Raw genomic sequence first — 25,780 nt, 5'->3', positions numbered from 1 at the left:
ATGCAGTTGGCCGCATATGTATAAGTCATTTGAACGACTTGTACTTGGTTTGGACATACAGGTCATGTCAACGTGTTGTCATGTGGTTGGTTATGTCATCCTGTTGGTCATGCACTTGTTGGACAGATGTACAAGGCTTAAGTGGTATCAGAACACTTCTGCATGCTTGTCCTAGGTCAGAAATTCAAAACGTATTAGAAAACGATGATCAGCACAGCAACTAGGCAAGTCATAATTTTTAAAAGGAAGTCATCAGTGCCATGGTGGCTGAGTGGTTTGCACTGTTTTCTTGCTGTGCTATTGCTCCAGGACAGTATCTGCATGTTCTCCAACGTAAGACAAGAAAACAAACTGCTCAATGGGTAAAAATGTCTTCCTTTATTGACAATTGGGTACAAACACAGGTGCAATTTAATCTATCTTTAGTTAGTGTTGGGCGAACACCTGGATGTTCGGGTTCGGGAAAGTTTGCCGAACATGGCCGCAATGTTCGGCATGTTCGGGCCGAACCCCGAACGCCCCGAACATCCCGCTTTTGGGGGCCCTATGGGGTCGCAGGCATAAAGGGGGAGCATGCCCCGATCGCGGGGGGGGTCGGAAATTCCCCCCACCCCCTCCGCTAGCGCTCCCCCCTCTGCCCGCTTCCCCATACAAAAGTTTCAGGAAGTACCGGTCCGGTGGTAGTGGGTGGCTGGCAGTGGGCGGCACTGAGGAGGAGGAGTCCGGAGAGTGACGCGTTGAGGGAGGCCGGGCAGCGGGCGGTTCAGCAGTAGTACGGTACTACTGCTGAACCGCCCGCTGCCCGGCCTCCCTCAACGCGTCACTCTCCGGACTCCTCCTCCTCAGTCACTCACTTCACAGTGCCGCCCACTGCCAGCCACCCACTACCACCGGACCGGTACTTCCTGAAACTTTTGTATGGGGAAGCGGGCAGAGGGGGGAGCGCTAGCGGAGGGGGTGGGGGAAATTTCCGACCCCCCCCGCGATCGGGGCATGCTCCCCCCTTATGCCTGCGACCCCATAGGGGGGCAGTATTCGGCCGAACAGGGCCCTGTTCGGCCGAACAGGGGCCCTGTTCGGCCCTGTTCGGCGACCAATTAGTAGTTCGGGGCGAACCCGAACTTAAAAGGCCGAACACCATCAGGTGTTCGGCCGAACACCATCAGGTGTTCGGCCGAACTCGAACATCACCCGAACAGGGTGATGTTCTGCAGAACCCGAACAGTGGCGAACACTGTTCGCCCAACACTATCTTTAGTCATAGATGTAAAGAAGTTTTTTACCAGTTGAGGGAACAGGTTTTTTTTTGTCTTGCGTTGGAGTTTCTGGTCCAGCAGCCATTGATCCGCTCCATGGCACTGGTTCAGTGGTTTGACTGGTGTTCCTGTTGTACATTATATTGCATGTACTCCAAGTGTTCGTTTTCTTCCCACTACATCCCAAAAACGTGATGCTGGCAGGTCGACTTTTTCTGAACTGGCCCTAGATTTTGGTAGAGACATTACTACAATGAGATGTGTTCTACACAATATAAAAGACAGGCGTGAGATCATGATGGCAGTAGCTAACTCTCACCATTGCGCTGCAGATTGTTCTAAATCCTCCAGACTTCTAACTGTGAAGGTGGAAGTGCAGCGTTTCAATTAGGTAGTTCCTAACTCAACTATTCCATGCTGTTTTGATGAATAATCACCTAACACTAAATTGATAGACATTGATAGACACTAGGTTTTATAAACCTAGCCCTATTCCCTATTCTTGTCTACCTCCCTCATATCTGTCTTGCCAAACACTTAGGAGGGCTCACTTACACCAAAGTCCAGAAAGTTCATACTCTTTGGGGTGGAGGAGGAAGTCTTTTGTGCACTTATGTGCTGTGCATAGAGGTCTGGAAGCTAGGAAGATTGATCATAAATCCTCACTGGACACCTGTTGAAAATTTAAAGGAAAGCTGAACTGAGATAAAAATAACAGCTACATATTCGCCTGAGAAGAGAAAAGGGTCCTGGATTCCACAGAACCTTCACGATTCCCTCATTACACCACCAGGCCCCCCATTAAAGTAATCCGGCTAAGTAGTCGAATAAGCCTTAGGGACTAAGTAGTCGAGATAAGCATTAGGTAAGCGTGGGAAGTTTCTAAGTACTTCTGAAGACAAGTGGATCTGTCCTGCTGTAATGCGAGTGTGCTGTACGGATCTGCTTGTCTTCAGAAAAACATAGGGATACGAGTAATTGCAAATCTCACTGAAGAGCCCTGAAGGCTTATTTCAACTACCTAATTGGATTACTTCAACTGGGAGTGGGCACCTGACAGTGGAAAAAGGGAACACAGAGAGGACCAAGGAGCTTTTGTGGGATCCGGAGTATTCCCTCTTGTTAGGTGATTATATAACTCTTCTTTTTTGTCTCCGTTCAGGTTTTCTTTACCACTACCCACCCACCTGCTGTTGTAAAACGTCCTGTTGGTCCCTGTTAACGGACCGACGCATGTTTTGAAATGTCCCCCCACGCCGTCGCTGCTATTTGATCGCAAGAGTATGAGGACATCTAGTGGTCAAAAAAAATCTTTATGTGAAAATAAAAAACAAACACTTTTTACACTACATTTTACATTTATTAAATAAAAAAAAAATTACGCCATTTAAAAAAAACAAAAAACATAAAATTATGTTAGGAACTCCGCTTTTCTACCATGTATGGCATGAGGGTATGTTATTGTTATATTAAGAGCTGGAGCAGTTTTATCCTGCAAGGAGTTGCATTAGCACATAAAAACTCTATGTTGCGTTTTCAATTTTCATTTTTTATTTTCAGAGAAAAATACAAAGAAGCAACTTAACCGGGTTCCCCTGACTATTGAAGGGGCATTGAACGTTTGGGATGAGCAGTTCAGTCCTTGAAGATATCAAGATCCAGATCTCCAGGAGGGAAGATACCAGAACTGTTACCATCTTCTAATGCCAGCTTCTTGAGGCCTCCTCAGCACTCACATGGTAAGCAGGAATTCTACAGAAATTATGTGATATTGGCTTTATTTATTAATGCTTAGCAGAAAATACATATTGCTGTAGTCCAGTGGTGCCCAATCTTTTTGTGCCCGAGGGCCGCACTTCATATCAAGATACATTTTGTGGGCCAGAACACATACATACAAAATTTAAATATAAATCTTTAACATTTGTCGAGTAAAGGTTAACATGGTGCTGGAAAAGGAAAGATCATGGCAAACCAAGAATTGTTGTACTCAGCATTTGATGCCCATTTTCTGGGGTACCTGGGTGTATGTGCAGAAGCTTTCTGTGTGATCACCCCGCCCAGCACAAGTGCTGTGTGAGCTGCGGGGAGTTAAGGCCTACTATTCAGCAGAAGCTGGGATCTCAATTAGTTGCCGTGACCTAGCCGTGGGTGAAGGTCAGCGTGGAGCAAAGGTTTTTTACAGCTTAACTGGCTGGTAGGGTGTGATTTCACACTGTCTCCTGAGATGAGAGGCCGGAGCAGTGGCAAAGCATCTAGGAGAGGATAGCCGGAGCACGTGAGGACAGCCTAAGCAAGAATCCGTACTGAGGAAGAGGATCGAGGATTGTGTTATAGGTTTTACACAGCGTTCTCAGTTTCTTTGCAGTAGCACTGTAATAGTTATAGACTCTCGCCCATTAGTTACTGCAGGAACCTCCCTCCAATAGAAATAAGGCTGATTCCTATTGGAGGGGGGTTCCTGCAGCAACCAATGGACGAGGTTCTCTAACTAGCACAGCGCTACTGCAGAGAACACGAGTACGCTGTGTAAACCTGACATAGTATGACACAATCCTCAACCTAAGGACACTTCCGTGGGCCACAAAAGTCGGCTTTGTGGGCCACGAATGGCCCGCGGGCCTTAGGTTGGGCACAGCTGCTGTAGTCCATAGCAACTAGTCGAAATCCATCTGATATGGAAGCTGGTTTCTTTCGATATTTCCAAATCATCAGTGCTCCTTAAACAAGGTTATTGGATTTTACACATGGCAAGCAGTAATATTTTGAAGGTCTCACATTCCTTTTGATTCTCTTTCACTATAATTTATTTTTGAGTTCACTTCTCAATGAAGGAACTAGTAACACTTTTTCTCCTAAATTTCTCCTAGGAGATATTTTTTCATATTCAGTTTAAAATACTTTTTCAACACTCTCTCAAGTACCAAAACTAAGTGAAAAAAGTACTGTCAAAATTAAAAGTATTTTCTTGCTTGCTGCTGGCTTAAAACACATTTTATTGATAAGATGTAAATATATCACCTAGGTAGGAGAAAACTTGGAAAAACAGTGAATTGGATCTGGCCCATTATAGCTTGATCTGAGTCCTGCTCTGAGGTGCACAACACTTGTAGGACAAACTCATGTGATGCAGCATGTGCTATTTGTTAGGTATACCAGGCAGCTTTTCTGTCCTCTATCCCAAGTAGTAAATAAAGCATAATTTCTAGCAGTAGGTACCACCTCTTGATTAGCAGCAGCTATGGCATGTTCATTTATAGGAATCCAAGAAGCTAATAGGCATTATAGACTTGCAAGGCCATAAATGGAAAGGTGCATGCTGTTGCAATATAGGTGCTAGTCTGTTGTGTATTGTACAGTATGTTATATATACAGTATATTCGGGAATGGTCCTTTCAAATGGAAGTGCAAAAAACATTTAAACCTTTAAAGGGTAGTCCACTACACCCAATTTCAATACTTAATATGTTTTATGAGGATATTGGATACTTCAAGACACCATGATAAAATGTTGCAGCTACAAGTTTTATTGGCACAAAAATATTCCTTTTTATACTAAATGTCTTCCAAGAGTTCAATCTTCATGATTGAAGACTGCATCAGAGACCATATACAGGACAAGACAATCCTTCATGAAGCTGACAAAGCATATAGTCTGGCTTGACATTAGGAGCATAACCTGAGCATACATTGTTTAGGCAATGATACAAGTTTGTTTCGGGTAAGATGTGCCCTCCATCCGGCCATTGCATTTAAAAGATTCTAAAAACAAAACAGACAAAGCTAATATTAATATTAAGTATCAAAAAGAAACAAAAGATGTCCCAAAGTCAAGAATGCCAAATTAGAACCAGGAAATCAGAAATAGTGAAAATAATTGGTATAATGCACAGAAACCCTCATCACTTCTAGCAATCCAAAGGGTCCGCACACTCAAATATAAACAGTTCCTTGTTCCTGACAATGATCCATTCACATAACCAACGAATCGTTTTGAGGGGCCCCAAAATTATTTGTTGGTTACTGTATGTGAATGGATCATTGTAACAATTGCTGAATGAGCAAGGAACTGTTTATATTTGAGTGTGCGGACCCCTTGGATTGTTTGTATTGCATATCTGGTCCTGCACCTCAGGAATAGTGTGCAATTCTTCTTCTGCTATTTCTCATTAATTCTAGGGCTTCACTTTTTAACCGATATGGAGAAAACGTGCACAAATGAGAAAATATTATATCGTTAAGGGAGAGAGTGTCCACTAGAATCTACAAAAATGAGCCCCCACACTCTAAAAATAGACAAATCCTATGCAAAAGTGTGCAATTGAGATATAAAGTAGCAGCATATCACCTTACAAAGTAAGACTGAAACCATGTGGTTAAAACGGCTTGAAGAAAGGCTAATACCTGAAACAGCGGGCTGTCGCTGTGTTACCACTGTTTTTAATGCTTCAATAAAGAGCTTTTTTCTATTTTTGGAAGTGCCAGCCTCCAACACTCTTTCTTGCAAAAAGAAAGCCATGCAGAGAAGATGGCAAACATGATCCCATTGAAACCTCATAAGTCCTAGGTTTTGACCAGAAAAATCTATTGGAACTCAGGAGGAGTACTGATAGGAAAAACCGCCTATTTTTGGCAACCTCTTATAACACATTGTCATCGAGGATTGCCTTGGTTATTACGAGGCATTGGTTTATTCCACGTTCTATTAGCACCAATATTCCTTCTTTCAGAATTCTTACCATAATGGCATACAAAAGGGCGCACCCTATAAGGAACCATAGCAGACACTGCCTCTGCTAAAATGAATTTACAGAGACAGTTGCACCACCTCGAAAAATGTTCTTTCCCTTGTTTGCACCAGTGTTGCTTGAGAATGTTCGCCCAAGTCATTTTCGCATCGAAAATCCTTTTTCGAATTCAGCAAATTTTCGTGAAAATTTTCAGAAATATTCGCGTTTTTGACCAGCATCGAAAATTGAATAAACTTCGCTGTATGCGGACGCTTATGTCCTTATGCGGAAAAATGTACGCAATAATCCGCTAATACATGCGTACATTCCACCTTCCAATGCGGAATTATATACTACGCGTAGCGGGCGAAGCTTCGCATAGCGGTACTACGACTACGCGGAAATACGTACGCGATGAACTACGAATTTAACGCAAAATTACGGGCATTAGGTGAAAATTAACACGAAAATATTTGATCGAAAATTCACCTGTCGAAACGAAATTACTGCTTTTTTGGGCGTAAATTCGGCGAAAAGAAATTTTGCATTTTTGCTCATCACTGGTTTGCACTGTTCTTGTTGCAAATTGGTTCTTAAGGAGAAGAGCATCAATGAATCAAGTTTAGACATTACACTACATGTGATACAGCATACATTGTTTATGGACTCAAATGCCCTTGTGGTAAGATGCATGTAGGGTAGACAATTTGAGCAGTAAAAGAATGTATTGTGGAAAACAGACTGAGAATAAGTGTTGCTATTCAACATGGCAGGGTGACATCCGATAAAGATTCCCTGTTAGCTCTAATCAATTACGTTTCTGTATTTTAGATATTATTGATACACTAAAAAGAGGTGGTTATAGAGATGCTATTTTCCTCCATAAAGAGGCCTATTGGATCAGATTCCTTCAGACACTAGTTTCAATGGGAATGAATATAGATTATGATCCCCAATGAACTTTATAGATAATGGTTATATATAGAGAGATATATGGCTCCAAAGCATGAAACTAATGAATACAACTGACCTGTATGTAGTGCTCTAAATCATTTAGTACTGCTTACCATAGAGATATACACAACTAGGAGTCTTGAGATTGTCTCTACGTTGTACTACTCCTTTATCTCTGATGTATGTCAGCAGTTGGTATGTTTAGATTTCTTTATGCAGGGCTGTGGCCATATCTGTTGCCAAGTATTTACAGCACCTCTCTTATTATTTTTTGTTACTAGGTGTGAATGCATCTGGTTGGTTCAGATGCTCCCTTATAAGTATTTCATATTATATATTTGGTTTTTCTATTGACTTGGCTTATGAGGTTTCTATGGGTCATTTTTCCATCTTCTCTGCATCGCTTTCTTTATGCACTTGGTCGTACTTTGTAAGGTGATATGCTGCTACTGTATATCTAAATTGCACACTTTTGCGTGGGATCTATCTCTTTTTAGAGTGTGGGGGCCTCTAGAGGACACTCTCTCCCTTAACGATGTAATATCTTCTCTATTGTGCATGTTTTCTCTATATTGGTTAAAAGTGAAGCCCTAGAATTGATGAGGGTTTCTGTGCATTATACCAATTCTTTTCACTATTTATGATTTCATGGTTCTAATATTTCACTTTTGGCTTCGGGACATCTTTAGCTCCTTTTTAATACTGAATTTTATTATTTGCTTTGTCTGTTTTGGTTTTAGAATCTTTTAAAAACAATGGTCTGATGAAGGGCACATCTTGCCCGAAACTAACTTGTATTGTTGCCTAAACAAAACCATATATGCTCATGTTATGCTCCTGACGTCGAGCCAGACTGTATGCTTTGTCAGCTTCATGAAGGATTGTTTTGTCCATATCCTATTGCTGAACTTGCCAGCACTAAGCGCTGTCGAGTTCTTAATTTAGACGAGGGGAGCATCGCCCAATCCGATTTTATTTAACACACCCCCCTCCCCTGGGCATAAAAGAACTCGCTTGGATGATATAATTGCCCAGTGAGTCCCTTACACTTTATCCAATTGCCAACTTCATACCTCCCAGAAGCCATGCTTCCCGGCAGACATGAGCATTAGCCTAGACCTGCAAAGGGTAGGTCTAAACCAGCTAACGCACATTGTCCCCGCTGCATCTGGGGGTCTCCTTTAATAAGGAGACCCCCTGTCGGGTTGCCGCCTGCGTAGTCCTCTGCGTAGCTGCGCCGCCATGCCCGAGAAATTTACAAACCGCTGCTAATCACCCGCCGCATTTCGCCACCAGTCCAGTCATGTAATTACAGTGTATGAGTCACTGTAGTTACTCTGCATCGGAGACCCGTCAAAGCATCTTGGAATCTTCCGTTGGGGCTTCCCATTGGTCCATTGTCTGAGCCAATGAAAATGGTCCAGCCACTGGACCAATGGGGAGCCCCGGCGGGAGCTTCAAAGATGTTTTGCTGGGGTTCCGATGCAGAGTAATTTCAGTGACTCATACACTGTAATTACACAACGGGACTTGCGGTGAGATGCGGCGTGTGATTAGCGGTGATTATTAAAGGAGACCTCCAGATGCGGTGGCAGAAGATGGTGGAGGATGTTCGGCGGGTGGACAGCACCACAGGATAAAGCCTCGCTCCCCAGTAAAAGGGAGCATTGCTCAGGCTTTCACCTGAGTAATGCTCCCTAGCGATCGGCCATTGTTCAAAGGAAATTGGCAATAGGATTTGCCGGTAATCCTTGCACGATGGCAAGGTGATATGTAGCTCGCATCTGCAAGCCACATATCTCCTAGAATAGAATATGGCCCATTGTGTATTGTACAGTAGTCAGAAAGATGTGTAGCAAAACAGTGCGTGGCTAGCCCGCCTTTATCATCTAGCAGACTTGGGATGGATTCTATAAAAGGTTGTCCGCTGTTAGGTGCGAACATTTTGCAACCTACACATGTAATGTCAGATCAAGTACTGTAAGGATTGCTAAAGGTTAGTAAAATAGGTGTAGTCATATCCACCATAAAAGTTAAAAGCTTAATATATTCAAATAGTCCTTCAGCACAAAAAGGTCTCACTGCAGGTGTCTATGTGCTACTGCAATTGTACTACCACTAGTCCACTAATCATTTAGTAATTGCCATTATGTTCTGATATACAGTAATCTAGGTGAGGGTTGCAAATGTCGTCACCTAATGTCACAGTTTTTAAAACAATGCAGTTTGGGTTTGCCGGTTTTCTACTACTCTCCAATCTTCTATCTGGTGATACTTGTGCTTCTGACCCCAATTTACAAATTAGCTCATATTTGGCATTCACAAATTCTTTTATTCTTGTTACAGCGATCCTCTTCATGGACAGAAAGGTGATACAAGATCCTGATACAGTTCAATGTCAAGTATCCTTTCCACTCTGCAACGTCTAGTCATCAAAGTGCACCATGTGCCAAAACTCAGCTGGTCTTTACCTTCTCTCCAGATAAGACGTTTTGATATAAACGACCGTAAAAGGAGTGTTCTGTTACATTTATGAGAATATACCGGGTGTAAGAAATATAAGTAATTTTACCTATGCTGCTTGGTAATCAAAAACTGACTGTTGCCAAAAAGTCATTAGAATCTGGCCATCATCACCATGGGACAATCAAATGCCAAAGCCATCTTCTATTCTGGAACACCTGCTAACCAGCAAACCATTCTTACAAATGATGCCAAACCTCTACTTTATTACTATATGTAATACTGGTATAATACTGGACACTAGACAAGAAGTTTGATCTTCTTATTAAAGTGAATATATAGTGGATCCGTATATTTGAATCCATAATTAACTCAGAGGAGTTAACAGGCAGAAGAGCATATTAAGCACACATGCAGTTTCCTGCAATGAACTACTTTTCTAGCTATATGAAAAATTGTGCTGGTCACTCAGGGATGCTTATACCACATGATCACTCATATCCCCTTTCCACCCTTTTGAGGACTCATGCTGCCGTCTCTCCAACCAGACAGCATGGCTCATTAGAAATGAGAAGTAATCACAAGTAAGTTAGCAAGTTCGACTCTGACTCATCTACTCACCAGTCCATTTGAGCTGCAAGATTTTCACATGGCTGGATGGTACAGAGGAAAAGATGGAAAGAAACTGCATCTAGTTTTCTATTAAACACTTCAGTTTAAGGATATATTGGGGAACTTATCTGAATGGATCATCATCCACTCCAGGGTTACTTGCATGGATCTGTTCTAATGTGAAAACTGCAACGTGCATTGACAAATTAACCCCTGCAAATTGAATTCATTTAATTCCTCAGAGGATCTCTGTTTTTATTTATATCATTAGAATGATTTCTGCTGTTAACCAACATAGTGGTGAAGTAGATTAAGATTTCTAACAATTTAATTTCCTTTGTTGTCTAGCAGGTAGCTGATGTCTAAATGCTCTGTTGATATGACAAACGCCAATGAACAATTGGCCTCAATTGCTAAAGGTTCAGTTCTAAAGGATAAATACAAGCACTGTATTCCTACAGCCCCAAAAATGCACCTTAATACTAAATGCTGTTTCTGAACCCATCCTGTTACATGCAGAATAAGACAGTGTACCAAGCTCACTGACCTCCTTATGCTCCCTACTGATTCTGTAGATGGGGAATGATGTCACTACTGCCACACTACCCTATTCTGCACAGAATAGGCATGGGATGAGTAGCTGCATTTATTATAGAAGGTGAACTATGTGTTTCCAAGGATAACTGTAATTATGTTTTTAATTATAGGTATTCATTTAGGTATTCAAAAACATGCAGTAAGCGATTCAGCAATCCTGTCCCCGGTTTAAAATTTGTCAGACTTTAACATTGATTGCAGAACGTTTCTAAAGGAACTGTAATGAAAATAACATAGTGAATAAAATTTCTTATTTTTTACAATATTCACTTATAAATGATTTAGTCAGTGTTTGCCCATTGTAAAATATTTTTCTCTTTCTGATTTACGCTCTGAAATTTATCACAGGTGGTGACATCTCTTGTTCTGCCAGGTGATCTGTACAGAATATTTGTTACTGAGAGTGCTGTGCACAGAGGGAGATACTGTTTGCTTGGCAGTTGGAAAAAGACATTCTTTCCCACAATGCAACAAGGTTCACAGCAGCAAACTGTTGGGACCTTGGTCATGACATCATACTGTGGGAGGGGTTCCCTCACAATATCAGCCATACAGACCCCCTTGATGATCTATTCGAGGAAAGGTAAACACTTCTTGTGGGAAAGGGGGTATCAGTTACTGATTAGAATGAAGCTCAATCCTTGGTTAAAGTTCTTCTTTAATTTAATGAATTAGTCATGTGACTGCAATCATGTGCATTGCTCTGTCTGATCATCACAATATACGCTTGAATAGCAAAGCCAGTGGTGTGCCACCTCTTCATTCACTTGTTGGAACAACATACACTCGGGGGAGAGACCTGAGCGAGGCTTGGTACCGGCATCCGGGTATACGGATTCCTGCACTACCCTGCTACCATGGTTTTTCAACTGTTGACTCTTGATTAAATGTGCTATTTAAAAGTGGCTTCCTCTGAAAAAAAAGGTTGGACGGCTTTGGTACAAACTTGTCATTCTCACTCATCTCCACCTGACTTGTGACAAACATTCCACAGCAGAACACTTGAAAATATTGTGTGAGTATGCCAAAAAGGGCTTCTGAATATTTAAGCTGGCCTGGTTTATTTTCAGTAATGGTTATAAATAACATTTTTAAACACCATTTTTATGTTATTTAATTATTATTTAAATGTTTTATTTGTAAATCCATGTTTCATTTATATCTGTATAAAATAACAAGAGTAACAAAAACCTTTTTTTCTGTCTTAAAATAATCGGCTAATTCATTGGGTGAAAGAGAGCTATACTGGCCAATTTTCAAATAAAATTTTTAATATTTACAAGTCTAAAAGTTTACTTTTTATTTAGTTTTATATCTATTTGTGTTGACCACTTTCAAAAAATGATGGCACCTAGTAGATACAACCAAGCGTGGATTTAAATGTCTTCTGCTGCTCTACTGGTTGTGTCTTCAGGAGTCCTTAGAAGGCTTTGGAAGTACTTGCATCCCAGAGTACTTCCAAGCAGAGCCGGGACAAGGTCCTCCAGCACCAAAGTCTGAGACACCAAAGTGCGCCCCTCCATCCCTCCCACCCCAGCCGTCACACACTGATTACTATTACACTAAGAGCTCTTTCACACTACTAGAGGCTAGTTTCGGCGTTTTACAGCCAAGACCATAGTTTGCGTTTTCCAAGGTAAAATAAAAGTCCATAGACTTTCATTTTACCTTTCACACCTAAAGCAGCTTTTTTGGGCGTTGCTGTTTGAAGCTCCCCGGAGCTTTTTCAAAGCTTTTCACAGCTGATGTCGGCTTTTTGCGTTTCAATGATAGTCAATGGAAAAGGCAAACTACAGCTTTTTTACAGCTTCAAAGCATTTCACAGCTGACTTGTTGACTTCTTTTTAAAAGAAAAAAAAAGGATGTTTTCATATGAGCTGTAAAACGCTATAAAAAAGCTTTGAAAATGCTATGGAAAGGCTACAAAAATGCGGACAGCAAAAGGCAGCCTTTTAGCCTTTTCTACCACAGCCTCTAGTGTGAAAGAGCCCTAAGAGTCATCCCAGGGTCCCCAACCCCTCCCAACACCTTAATCTCTAGTTATCGGGCTGGCAGTCACTGCCATGTATCACCTTTTCTTATTTCTCCTTGCTTCAAACACAATAGGGGAATGATAGCTGAGTGAGTTGTGCGCTCCCTCCTGCACTGCACCCTCAGACTGGAGCCTCTCTCGCCTCTGCATCAGCCTGCCCCTGCTTCCAAGGATTGGTGCATCCATACTGCGCAAATGTGAGGTCAAATTAATTTACAGGGGGCTGCAGTGGAATGTGGGGATGCAGAGAGGGCCGGGTAAGCTCTATCGGATCCCGAGCCTTCCCTCCCCATAATTAAGTATCTAACTTTTTTGCTTTAGGGTTTCTTTAAATATTTTACATGGGTAGAGAAAGAGCAAGTGCTCTGGATCAAGCAGCACCTGTCCTATATGTGGGTGAACAAAAGACTCCCACCTCCTGCAAAGGCACAGACTAAGCTTATGCACTTCTCAACCTATATACAAAGCTGCTAAGAACTGCATGTAATAGACATCAGTTCCACATAAAAGCAATACATGTTAGCAGGTACGCCTTGTTCAGGCTCTCTCATAGTATCCACGCTAACCTCTTTAAAGCATTAACCCATTTACTTAGGGGAACAAGTATGCTATGTGACTTATCATTTTTTAGTTTTAATCTTTTTGATTATAGAAGCATAAAAACGTCAAACATCCAAAGCACGTGGGTGGGTGACAACCCACAGTCATAACATAATTACAAGACATAGACAGTAGAATACAGAAAAGCAAATATATTGTCTTGTTCAGGTCAAAATATCATTACATTCCACTGGAAATATCTCGTAAAACATGCAGATAATGTTAATTAGAAATTGGATGTATACAAACCATCACTGCCAGAGAGAGGGGGATAGCGTGTTGCAGAGTATTGCCACCTAGTGATGTCTCCATGTTGTAATATTAAGAAGAGAAAGCCTATCATTTCTCTGTTAGCAGGGCAAGGGACTTTCAACCACACATAAAATGAATCTACCAAATATCACCCTCAAAGCCACTCCTATCAATCCAAGGACCTCATTTTTTTTTAAATGTTTCATTTATTGGCAACCGTGGTATTAATTTTCTCATGATGAGGGCATAGCCTATCACCCCATCCTTCCCAACACCATCCCACATTTATTTTACCATCAAACTTATACAATTCCTACTATTATAACAAAAACGCAGGACTGCAATTGACATGGAAAAATAAAGGCCAGAGCAGCCCTTAGGCCCGGTTCACATTAGCGTTCGCTATCAGGATTTTCCGGATCGGATCCGGAACGCATACTGTACAAACGGAACGTACGTTCCGCATAGCAATGTAATGTCTATGCGGACGTTCACACGCGTCCGTTCCGTACGTACCGGAGCCGGATCGGATCCGGACTCCGGACTCTTTTCCAACATGCGCTATTTTTTGGGTCCGGATCTCCGGCCCACGCATCCTGACCGGAGCCTGACCGGAACCTGACAGCACCATCAGGCACACAGAAACCAATGGGGAACGGAAGGCACAGAACACACTGCCTACAAAAACCTGACATTCTACCCCACTTCCTATGCGTATCCAAGCGGCCATTTCGGATGGGGACACATGGGCCAAGCATGTCTGGAGTGGAGCAGCAGTGACAGACGTGCTGGAGCTGTTTTGGCAGAATGTTGGAGGTGGAGGTGAGGCCTACAGCGCAGGAACCTGATTCTACAGGTGCACCAGGTGCACCTTCTGCTGACCCCAACATTTTTTTATTTAATTTCGCTATTTTTTGCCCACAGATCCTGATGGCAGCCTGATGCATGCCTGATGCAAACGGACCGGATCCTGATCGGATCCTGATCCGATCAGGATCCGGTCCGTTTGCAAGGCAAAACGTAAGTGTGAATGGGGCCATAGTCTTTATTGAACTTAAAGAGACACTGAAGCGAAAAAAAAAAATGATGATATTATGATTTGTATGTGTAGCACAGCTAAGAAATAAAACATGAAGATCAGATACATCAGTGTAATTGTTTCCAGTACAGGAAGAGTTGAGAAACTCCAGTTGTTATCTCTATGCAAACAAGCCATTAAGCTCTCCGACTAAGTTAGTCGTGGAGAGGGCTGTTATCTGACTTTTATTATCTCAACTGTTCCTGGACTATTTACTTTTCCTCTGCTAGAGGAGAGGTCATTACTTCACAGACTGCTCTGAAAGACTCATTTTGAATGCTGAGTGTTGTGTAATCTGCACATATTATAGAATGATGCAATGTAAGAAAAAACACTATATACCTGAAAATAAAAGTATGAGAATATTTTCTTTGCTGCTAATCTTCTAGTAATTATTCATAGTACACAACCAATTCACTATATCATATTTTTTTTCGCTTCAGTGTCTCTTTAACAATAGTGCAAAATTTAGAAAACAAAACAAAAAGGGACAGGGATCCGGAGGTACACGTAACACACGTTAACATAACGGGAATACAGCTCTTGTATTCCGCCCAACACAGTCATTTTGAAGCCGTTGACCTTCTTCAGGGGTATACGCACCAAGGCGCAACCCCACCTCCCAGTTCTTAACCACCTCCGGATACCGAACCCCCTCCAGCTGCAATGACAAAGAAAAAACACAGAGAGAGACACAGCAAAACAGCCTAATCTAAAGGGAGGGAGGGAACTTTCTCTTTTCCGGCGAACTTTGCCGCCACTAGCTCCGCCCCCACTACTTAACCCCTTTTCTCCCGCCTGCCCCGCCCCTTCTATTCCCCGATTGGCCAGTCCGGATGTGACTCACCGAGGCTCCCCAGTTTAACCCCTTCCCAGGATGGAAGCGAATTTAGCCCCATCATGCGTGCCCTCCCCAGGTCCTGCGGCCCCCAGTCCGGGCTTTTCTTGATGAGGGCATAGCCTATCACCCCATCCTTCCCAACATCATCCACATTTATTTTACCATCAAACTTATACAATTCCTACTATTATAACAAAAACGCAGGACTGCAATTGACGTGGAAAAATAAAGGCCAGAGCAGCCCTTAGTCTTTATTGAACTTAACAATAGTGCAAAATTTAGGGAACAAAACAAAAAGGGGGAGGGATCCGGAGGTACACGTAACACACGTTAACATAACGGAAATACAGCTCATAGCACTGGCCCCCAGCCGCGAACAATGACTCAAGGACAGCTGTATTCCGCCCAACACGGTCATTTTGAAGCCGTTGACCTTCTTCGGAGGTATACGCACCAAGGCGCAACCCCACCTCCCAGTTCTTAACCACCTCCGGATACCGAACCCCCTCCACACCGAGCTGGCAGGACACCTCATGCCTGCCCGGCACGCCACATACTCAACACTCTCTGGATTCCCTCACTGAGAGCCAGGGTCCACAGGCCTGTACCCACTGCATTAAGATGGACTCTGTCCAACCTCTGGAACCTGGACGTGTCCATCTCTAAGTCTGAGTGATGCACAGCCACCCCACCATTATGCGCTACAAAACGCGAGACCTCCCTATTTAATTTTATCCATGCCCTGTTCATCCTATCCACCGATCTCGCCTGCCTCCACCTGAGCCGGCCCTCCATCTCCGACCAGACCACGACCATATCTGGGAAGCTGGATCTCAGCCGCAAAAAAATCAAATTTTATATCCCTGGCAATATGCTGGGTAGGGCATGATGCCAGGTCGTTCCCACCGGCGTGGATAACTAAAACATCAGGTGGGCGATCCAGCCTGGCAAAGCTGTAGACCTTTGGCACCACTCGAGACCACAGCATACCGGGAACCCCGATCCATCTTAAAAGAGCCTGGTCTCGAGATATACCCAAGTGGCGGCCCTCGGGCCTTGCTCCTGCCCGCCGGACTCCCCAGGCAACGTACGAATGGCCAAGGATCCAGACCAGGCAAGGTGAGGCGTCTGAAACACATAATAACTAAAGAAACGCGTATGTCAAAAACTGAACCTGAACCCAGCATACTTGATCACAAAAGATGCGGCCTGACATAAGAGAGAAAACGAGCTGACTCCCATCTGCCAATACGTTTTATCCAGGTATTGCTTAACCACTTGAGGACCACAGTCTTTCTACCCCTTAGGGACCAGAGCCTTTTTCTCCATTCAGACCACTGCAGCTTTCACGGTTATTGCTCAGTCATACAACCTACCACCTAAAAGAATTTTACCTCCTTTTCTTTTCACTAATACAGCTTTCTTTTGGTGCTATTTGATTGCTGCTGCGAGTTTTACTTTTTATTATATTCATCAAAAAAGACATGAATTTTGTCAAAAAAATGACTTTTTTAACTTTCTGTGCTGACATTTTTCAAATAAAGTAAAATTTCCTATACATTTGAGCGCGAAAGTTATTCTGCTACATGTCTTTGATAAAAAAAAAAACATTCAGTGTATATTTATTGGATTGGGTAAAAGTTATAGCGTTTACAAACTATGGTGCCAAAAGTGAATTTTCCCATTTTCAAGCATCTCTGACTTTTCTGCCCACCTGTCATGTTTCATGAGGTGCTAAAATTCCAGGATAGTATAAATACCCCCCAAATGACCCCATTTTGGAAAGAAGACATCCCAAAGTATTCACTGAGAGGCATGATGAGTTCATAGAAGATTTTATTTTTTGTCACAAGTTAGCGGAAAATGACACTTTGTGACAAAAAAAAAAAAAAGTTTCCATTTCTTCTAACTTGCAACGAAAAAAAATGAAATCTGCCACGGACTCACTATGCTCCTCTCTGAATACCTTGAAGGGTCTACTTTCCAAAATGGGGTCATTTGTGGGGTGTGTTTACTGTCCTGGCATTTTGGGGGGTGCTAAATTGTAAGCACCCCTGTAAAGCCTAAAGGTGCTCATTGGACTTTGGGCCCCTTAGCGCAGTTAGGCTGCAAAAAGGTGCCACACATGTGGTATTGCCGTACTCAGGAGAAGTAGTATTAAGTTTTTTGGGGTGTATTTTTACACATACCCATGCTGGGTGGGAGAAATATCTCTGTAAATGACAATTGTTTAATTTTTTTTACACACAATTGTCCATTTACAGAGATATTTCTCCCACTCAGCATGGGTATGTGTAAAAATACACCCCAAAACACATTATACTACTTCTCCTGAGTACGGCGATACCACATGTGTGGCACTTTTTTGCACCCTAAATGCGCTAAGGGGCCCAAAGTCCAATGAGTACCTTTAGGATTTCACAGGTCATTTTGAGACATTTGTTTTTAAGACTACTCCTCACAGTTTAGGGCCCCTAAAATGCCAGGGCAGTATAGGAACCCCACAAATGACCCCATTTTAGAAGACACCCCAAGGTATTCCGTTAGGAGTATGGTGAGTTCATAGAAGATTTTATTTTTTGTCACAAGTTAGTGAAAAATGACACTTTGTGAAAAAAAAAACAATAAAAATCAATTTCCGCTAACTTTTGACAAAAAATAAAATCTTCTATGAACTCGTCATACACCTAACAGAATACCTTGGGGTGTCTTTTTTCTAAAATGGGGTCACTTGTGGGGTTCCTATACCGCCCTCCTGGCATTTTACGGGCCCAAAACCGTGAGTAGTCTGGAAACCAAATGTCTCAAAATGACGGTTCAGGGGTATAAGCATCTGCAAATTTTGATGACAGGTGGTCTATGAGGGGCCAAATTTTGTGGAACCGGTCATAAGCAGGGTGGCCTTTTAGATGACAGGTTGTATTGGGCCTGATCTGATGGATAGGAGTGCTAGGGGGGTGACAGGAGGTGATTGCTGGGTGTCTCAGGGGGTGATTAGAGGGGAAAATAGATGCACTCAATGCACTAGGGAGGTGATCGGAAGGGGGTCTGAGGGGGATCTGAGGGTTTGGCCAAGTGATCAGGAGCCCACACGGGGCAAATTAGGGCCTGATCTGATGGGTAGGTGTGCTAGGGGGTGACAGGTGGTGACAGGAGGTGATTGATGGGTGTCTCAAGGTGTGATTAGTGGGGGGAATAGATGCAAGTAATGCACTGGCGAGGTGAACAGGGCTGGGGTCTGAGGGTGTGGGCGATTGGGTGCCCTAGGGGCAGATAGGGGTCTAATCTGATGGGTAGCAGTGACAGGGGGTGATTGATGGGTAATTAGTGGGTGTTTAGAGGAGAGAACAGATGCAATGCACTTGGGAGGTGATCTGACTGCGGGTCTGCAGGCGATCGGATGGGTGGGTGATCAGATTGCCCGCAAGGGGCAGGTTAGGGACTGATTGATGGGTGGCAGTGACAGGGGGTGATTGATGGGTGGCAGTGACAGGGGCTGATTGATGGGTGGCAGTGACAGGGGGTGACAGGGGGTGATTGATGGGTGATAGGTGATTGACAGGTGATCAGTGGGTTATTACAGGGAAGAACAGATGTAATTAATGCACTGGCGAATTGATAAGGGGGGGGGGGGGGTCTGAGGGCAATCTGAGCGTGTGGGCGGGTGATTGGGTGCCAGCAAGGGGCAGATTAGGGTCTGAGCTGATAGGTAACAGTGACAGGTGGTGATAGGGGGTGATTGATGGGTGATTGATGGGTAATTAGTGGGTGTTTAGGGTAGAGAACAGATGTAAACACTGCACTTGGGAGGTGATCTGATGTCGGATCTGCGGGCGATCTATTGGTGTGGGTGGGTGATCAGATTGCCCGCAAGGGGCAGGTTAGGGGCTGATTGTTGGGTGGCAGTGACAGGGGGTGATTGATGGGTGATTGACAGGTGATCAGGGGGGATAGATGCATACAGTGCACAGGGGGGAGGGGGGGTCTGGGGAGAATCTGAGGGGTGGGGGGGTGATCAGGAGGGGGCAGGGGGGCGAATAAGAAAAAAATAGCGTTGACAGATAGTGACAGGGAGTGATTGATGGGTTATTAGGGGGGTGATTGGGTGCAAACAGTGGTCTGGGGGCTGGGCGGGGGGGGGGGGGTCTGAGGGGTGCTGTGGGCGATCAGGGGGCAGGGGGGGCAGATCAGTGTGTCTGGGTGCGACATAAGGTGGCTGCAGCCTGCCCTGGTGGTCCCTCGGACACTGGGACCACCAGGGCAGGAGGCAGCCTGTATAATACACTTTGTATACATTACAAAGTGTATTATACACTTTGTAGCGGCGATCGCGGGGTTAACATCCCGCCGGCGCTTCCGTATGGCCGGCGGGATGTTCCGGTGGGTGGGCGGAGCCAGTTGCTGGGGAAAGCGCACGTCATCAATGACGCGATCGCTCCCCCGGCATGTGAAAAGGACGCAACGCCCATGGGCGTATTGCGGTCCTTTAGGGATCCACTTTGCCGCCGCCTATCGGCTGTGGGCGGTCGGCAAGTGGTTAAACCCCACCTTGCCGTTTCTGTAGCGGCCTCAATCCGGAAGGAGTGGGATGCAAAGCTAAGGGGATCGTAACCCAGAAGGCTAAGCAGTTTTCTAAAAACTGCCACAAATTGAAAACGGGACAAGGCGGATCCCCCCTCATGACACAAAAAGGATATTCCTTGATTGGATCTAACTTCCAAAAAGGACCTAACTGCTCCAACCGGGCAGACAGGGGACCCCTGCACCGGGAAGAGGGTAACCAACCTGCCTTTTCCCAACTTATCAGTTTTTGACCTGCGAAGGTAAACTAACACCGAATCAGGTACTACGGAAACATCACCTTGTAGTAAACCCCCTTGCTTAACCTTGCTAGCACTAACTAACTCCCCTATCCTGAACGCACCGAAAAAAGCAAGCAAAAATGCAGCAGCAAACAGACAGACTTCATAAGAAGACAGACATACATCGACCAAATGCTCGAACATAGCAGACAAAATTGTAAAAGACACAGGACGACGCGTGTCACGCACAGAAAGACCCGACCTATAGCCCCTCAGAGCTAAAAGTACCCGCAAATCTTTCGTAATATCTGGAGCTCCTTGCATTTTAAATAAAAAGGCAAGAGCTGTGAGTTTTTCCGCTAAAACCGAGGGTGAAACACCCTCGCCCCTATTCTGTGCCATAAAATGGAACAGAACACACAACCGTTCCTCTGACGAATCACCCGCGCCACTGGTCTGTATAATTTCTTTCCATTGGGCCCATACGGCCGTATACGCGTTCCAAGTGGAGGACGATACCGACTGTTGCATCCTTTCCTGTCTCTTCCGAAAGGAATCATCCACAAGGCCTCCGGGCAGCAAAGGCCCTGTTGCTCGGCTCCCGGGGCTTCTCTTCGGAAACGATCCCACTGGAAACAAGAGAGGGCGTCAGCCACGTTGTTAGCCGTTCCAGGCAGATGTACAGCATGGACAAACATGTTGTTGCGGAGACAGACTAACACCAGATGACGAAGCAGATGAACAGCAGGAGGGGAGGATGCCGAGACCCGATTGATGGCCAATACGACACCCAAATTATCACAATTCAACCTGATCCTCTTGTTGCGGAGATTGGCACCCCACAACTCCACTGTCACTATAATGGGAAATAATTCCAACAACAATAGATTTTTTGTAAATCCTGCCTGAACCCAGTCACCTGGCCAGGGTTCTGTGCTCCACTGACCTGCCAAATAGGCTCCATAGCCGCACGCACTTGAGGCGTCGGTAAACAGCTCCAGGTCGAAGTTATCAATATTCTCGGCCATCCATACCGAACGCCCGTTGAAATCAGCTAAAAAGGACAACCACATTGCCAAATCCTCCCGCATGTCACTGACCAAGCGAATACGATGGTGAGGAACTGAAACTCCAGCCGTGGCTGCTGCCAACCGCCTGCAGAAAATGCGCCCCATGGGCATTATTCTAAAATTCAGCTTGCCCATTAAGGACTGTAGTGCACGCAAAGTGATCTTTCTCTTTGCCAGTGCCTCCATTATCGTGAGTCGAAGATCCGCCACTTTGTCATCTGGTAAGTGACATTCCATGGCGACCGAATCGATCGTAATACCCAAAAACTTGATGGTTGTCTGAGGGTCTTCAGTCTTTTCGCTGGCCAGTGGAACACGAAAAGACTTACAAACTTGTTGCATGGTTGCCAAAAGGTACCTGCAATGCTGCGAGTCCTTGGAACCCAGAAACAAGAAGTCATCCAGATAATGAATGACCGACCCCAAACCCGAAATGTCTTTTACCACCCATTCCAGGAATGTACTAAAGGACTCGAAATATTGGCAAGAGATGGAGCAACCCATAGGCAGCCACAGATCTACGAAAAAACTGTTGTCCCAAAAACAACCAAGTAAGCGAAAACTGTCGGGATGCACCAGCAACAAACGGAATGCAGATTCCACATCCGTCTTTGCCAGCAACGCCCCTTGACCACAGCGCCTCACCCATTTCACGGCCTCGTCGAATGACGTATAAACCACAGATGATTGTCCCGATCTATACCGTCATTGACCGACGTACCTTTCGGGTATGAAAGGTGATGTATGAGACGAAACGCGTTCGGTTCTTTTTTGGGTACTAAGCCCAGCGGGGAAACCACAAGGTCTTCCAGCGGAGGTTCCCTAAATGGACCCGCCATGCGCCCCAATGAAACCTCCTTGGTCAATTTTTGAGAGATGACATCAGGGCACAAGGCCACCGACTTCAAATTGCGATAAGGGGGGGGGGGGGGGGGGCGGAAGTCAAATTGCAAACACTGGGAATTACAAACCCGTCTGTAAAACCTTGAAACAGAAAAGCGGCAGCGGCTGAATCTGGGTATCTACTTAGAAATCGCTCCATCCCTTGAACCCTCACCGGAGTCTTCCCTCTTACCTGAAGACTCATTGGAACGTCCTTTTCCCGCCTTATAACACTTTGAGGAGGGGTGACTGCCATTGCAGGACGAACACTCGTGCTTGAAGCGACACGAGCTCCCGAAACCGCAAGACCCTTCATTGAATTGCCAACACAACCCTTTTTTCTTTGCGGATCCTGAACCACTGGCCCCACTCTGAAAGGGCTGGCTGCTATGACCCGATGGCATCGTCAATTCAATCCACAGCGTGATGTCCTTCTGATCCCAGCGTATCACAGGACGCACCGCTTTTCGTTGTCGGAATTGCTCATCGTACCGTAGCCAGGCTATGCCGCCGTAAGCACGATGAGCCTATCCAATGCATTCCAAATAACAAAATAAAGCAGAGCAACATTCTGGTTGTCGCTCCCCGATCACGCTCGCCAAAATGGAAAAGGCTTGTAGCTAGTTTTGAAACGTACGCAGAATCAATCGATAACGCCTCCTTCTTACTTTCATCTGGCTTTGCCCTATCCAGATTAAATTTCTCCAGCTGAAGCAAAGAGAAAATCTCTACGTATTCCCCTCTCCATATACGCTCTCTTACCTCCTGCTTTAAGTGAGTCCCTAAAGGGCCCTCGAAGCAAAGGTAAACCTCCCCTTTTGCCGCATCCCCCAACCTGATCTGATCACATAACAGGGTGGGAGGGGGTACTGCTACAGGGGCGGGTAAAGGAACTGGTATAAGACCGGTGCCTGAAAAGTCTGGATTCACCGCAGCCGCAGGAACGGAAGGTAAGTGTGAAGGTAAAACCTGCAGCAGCGGAACTACAGCTTGACCCGGGGTACCCACCCAAGCGATCGTCGGGTTAGCCGGGGGTGTAGAAATAGGTGGGGAAACTGGCGGCACTTGCAAAACATCACGTAAGCCTAACAACAAAGAATACACCAAAGCCAAAGCAGAAGCAGGCAAAGCAGATGTAGCAACAGGCACAGTGTTTAAAGGAACAGCAACATTGCTACCCCTAACCGCACAGCCCACCCCAGCCCCCCATAATAAGAACCCCCAGTCTCACCTGGCTGCACCGAGCTTGAGCCCAGGTCAGCCGCAGCACCGGATCCATCAGGAAGGCCATCGTCTGACACTTCACCCTCCGAGGAGGAGCCTGAGCTCTGCCTGGAGGAAACCCCGGCGACTCCTCGAGGAGGGCTTCTTTGCTCTTTGCCCCTGGATTGGGGCCTTTTTCCTTTCTGGTGCCCTCTTTGGCCGGCAGGAGGGGGAGAAATAAGGGGGGAAGCCAGCCCAGAAGGCTGGGCAGCCGTCACACCAGCAGAGGAGGACTGCATGGCCTGGCTAGAAGTCGAGGCACGCACCTCCAAGGTCCGGACGAGCCTGAAGAAGAGTGTCCCTGAAGCTGGGCCGGCCTCCCGGATTTGGCCGCCGTCTTGCCACGGGCGGAGGCACCCGTCCTGGAGTTGTTAACTCAGCCTCATGGTCAGAGGAACAACAACCAACTTTATTGAGACACAACATTAACATACAGCTAGAATACAGTACTAGAATTGTACTGTAGGTGGCAGCAGCAGTACTTTTAGATTACTGTAAGTGGCAGCAGATATATAAATCTATATATCCTAACATCTCCCTTCTTTTGCAAATATAAGTAAATGCTAAACATAAGACAGTTTGTGGACTGCTGCATCTAAGGAAAAAACAAGTTAGAGGATGTAGTCTCTATATTTCAACGGTGTTCTGGTAACTCGAGTTCGAGTGCAACGAGGGGGTGCAGAATCATCATCTGCAGGTGACCCCAACTCCGATTCATGTAGCAATGTATTGTCAGGTATGTTCACAGCTGGACTGTCCCTGTCCGTCGTAGAGGGTTCCTCATTATCTGTATCACTTCTCTCCTCTCTTGCTCTAAGAAATCTCCTGTTCCTTCGGTACAAATGTCCGTCAGCTTCCACTACATATGAGCGTGGAGCAACTTGCTGTACACATGTTCCTTTCCGCCACAGTCCGTCACCTGAGGAAGGTGCTGGTTGCATGCGTACTGATTGCCCTATAGTCAACTCAGGGAGTTCCTTGGCTCCTTTATCATAGTGCAATTTTGCTTTTTTGCGTTTAAGTTCAAGTTGTTCGACTACTCCGTCAATCACTTTGGGAACCAGTAGCCTTTGAGCTGTGGGAAGAAGAGTTTGTGTTCTTCTAGACATAAGCCTTTGGGCTGGACTACTTTTATTCCCTTCTGTTGGTGTATTTCTCCAATCTAAGACAGCTTTCCAAAGATCCTTGCCATCTCTCATGGCTTTCTTTATAAGTGTCTTTGCTATTTTAACAGCTGATTCGGCCTTGCCATTGGATTGGCTGTGGTACGGGGATGATGTGTTCAAATTCCCACTTTCTAACAAATTGGTCAAACTCAGAGTTGACGAATTGTGGTCCATTATCTGTAATGACCAAGTTAGGTATTCCATGCCGACTAAAATGTATCTTGCAGCATTCAATTATTGTCCTTGACGTTGTGTCAGTTAATGCATCTATCTCCCAGAAGTCTGAGTAGTAATCGACTACTATCAAATAGTCCTGTCCATGCACAGAGAACAGGTCCATTCCCAGCTTACTCCAGGGTAGAGTTGGTAAACTGTGTGTCATAAGAGGTTCCTTCGTCTGCCTGCGTAGAAATTCATTGCAAGTATTGCAGTCCTGAATTGCAGCAATCAGATCTGGACCCATTTGTGGCCAAAATATCACATCCTTTGCCTTGCGAAGACATGCATCTATGCCTAGGTGACTCGAGTGGATTCGTGTTATCATTTCTGGATGCATACTTTTGGGTATGATGACTCTGTGTCCTTTATACAAAATTCCGTTCTGCATGGTGATTTCATCTCTAAAACCCCAGAAGTCTCTAATACACACTGGCGTTTGTTCCCTTTTATCAGGCCAACCTGATAGAACAGTTGTTTTCAGTGACTGTATTACTTCATCTTGCCCAGTATGGTGTTGAATTTGTTGCAGTCTGGAGTCTGACACTCTCAAATATTCTGTAAAGTTAATCTGCTCTACCTCATGCTGAAAATCTTCTTCAGCTTGACTGGAAAATATGTCATAATGTCGGGTATCTCCTGTGACATGTTTCTGTGGCAATGCTGCTCTGGACAGGAAATCTGCAATGTACATCTCAGAGCCCTTTTTGTACATAACTTTTAAGTTGTATTTTTGTAACTGTAGCATCATGCGCTGTAGACGTTTTGGAGCTCCTAGAAGAGGTTTCTTGAAAATACTTTCCAGTGGTTTGTGATCTGACTCAACGTTAACAAGCATCTTTCCATGTATATACTGATCGAATTTCTGACAGCCAAAAACAATGGCCAAACATTCCTTTTCAATCTGGGCATATCTCTGCTCTGTTGGTGACAGTGCTCGTGATGCAAAGGCAACAGGCTGACCGT

The 25,780-nt window shown here is 44.7% G+C and overlaps 1 protein-coding gene across 6 annotated transcripts in view; it reads left to right on the top strand.

The window, feature by feature from the left end:
* The window catches only part of VWCE (von Willebrand factor C and EGF domains), a 448,320-nt gene that overhangs the window by 205,566 nt on the left and 216,974 nt on the right, over window positions 1–25,780 (top strand). For 3 of the 6 annotated variants that reach the window (XM_068260102.1, XM_068260101.1, XM_068260098.1), the window contains exons 30-31: window positions 2,817–2,995; window positions 9,287–11,627. In XM_068260102.1, coding sequence (XP_068116203.1) covers window positions 2,817–2,902 — 86 coding nt within the window. In that variant the 3' untranslated portion in view covers window positions 2,903–2,995; window positions 9,287–11,627. The remainder of the gene's footprint in view (window positions 1–2,816; window positions 2,996–9,286; window positions 11,628–25,780) is intronic. The other 3 variants (XM_068260103.1, XM_068260099.1, XM_068260100.1) reach the window with 3 other exon arrangements.

This window comes from Hyperolius riggenbachi, chromosome 11 (assembly GCF_040937935.1).
Source record: "Hyperolius riggenbachi isolate aHypRig1 chromosome 11, aHypRig1.pri, whole genome shotgun sequence".
NCBI lineage: Eukaryota > Metazoa > Chordata > Amphibia > Anura > Hyperoliidae > Hyperolius > Hyperolius riggenbachi.
The sequence above is the reverse complement of the archived record's forward strand: the minus strand, read 5'-3'. Positions and strand labels throughout refer to the sequence as shown.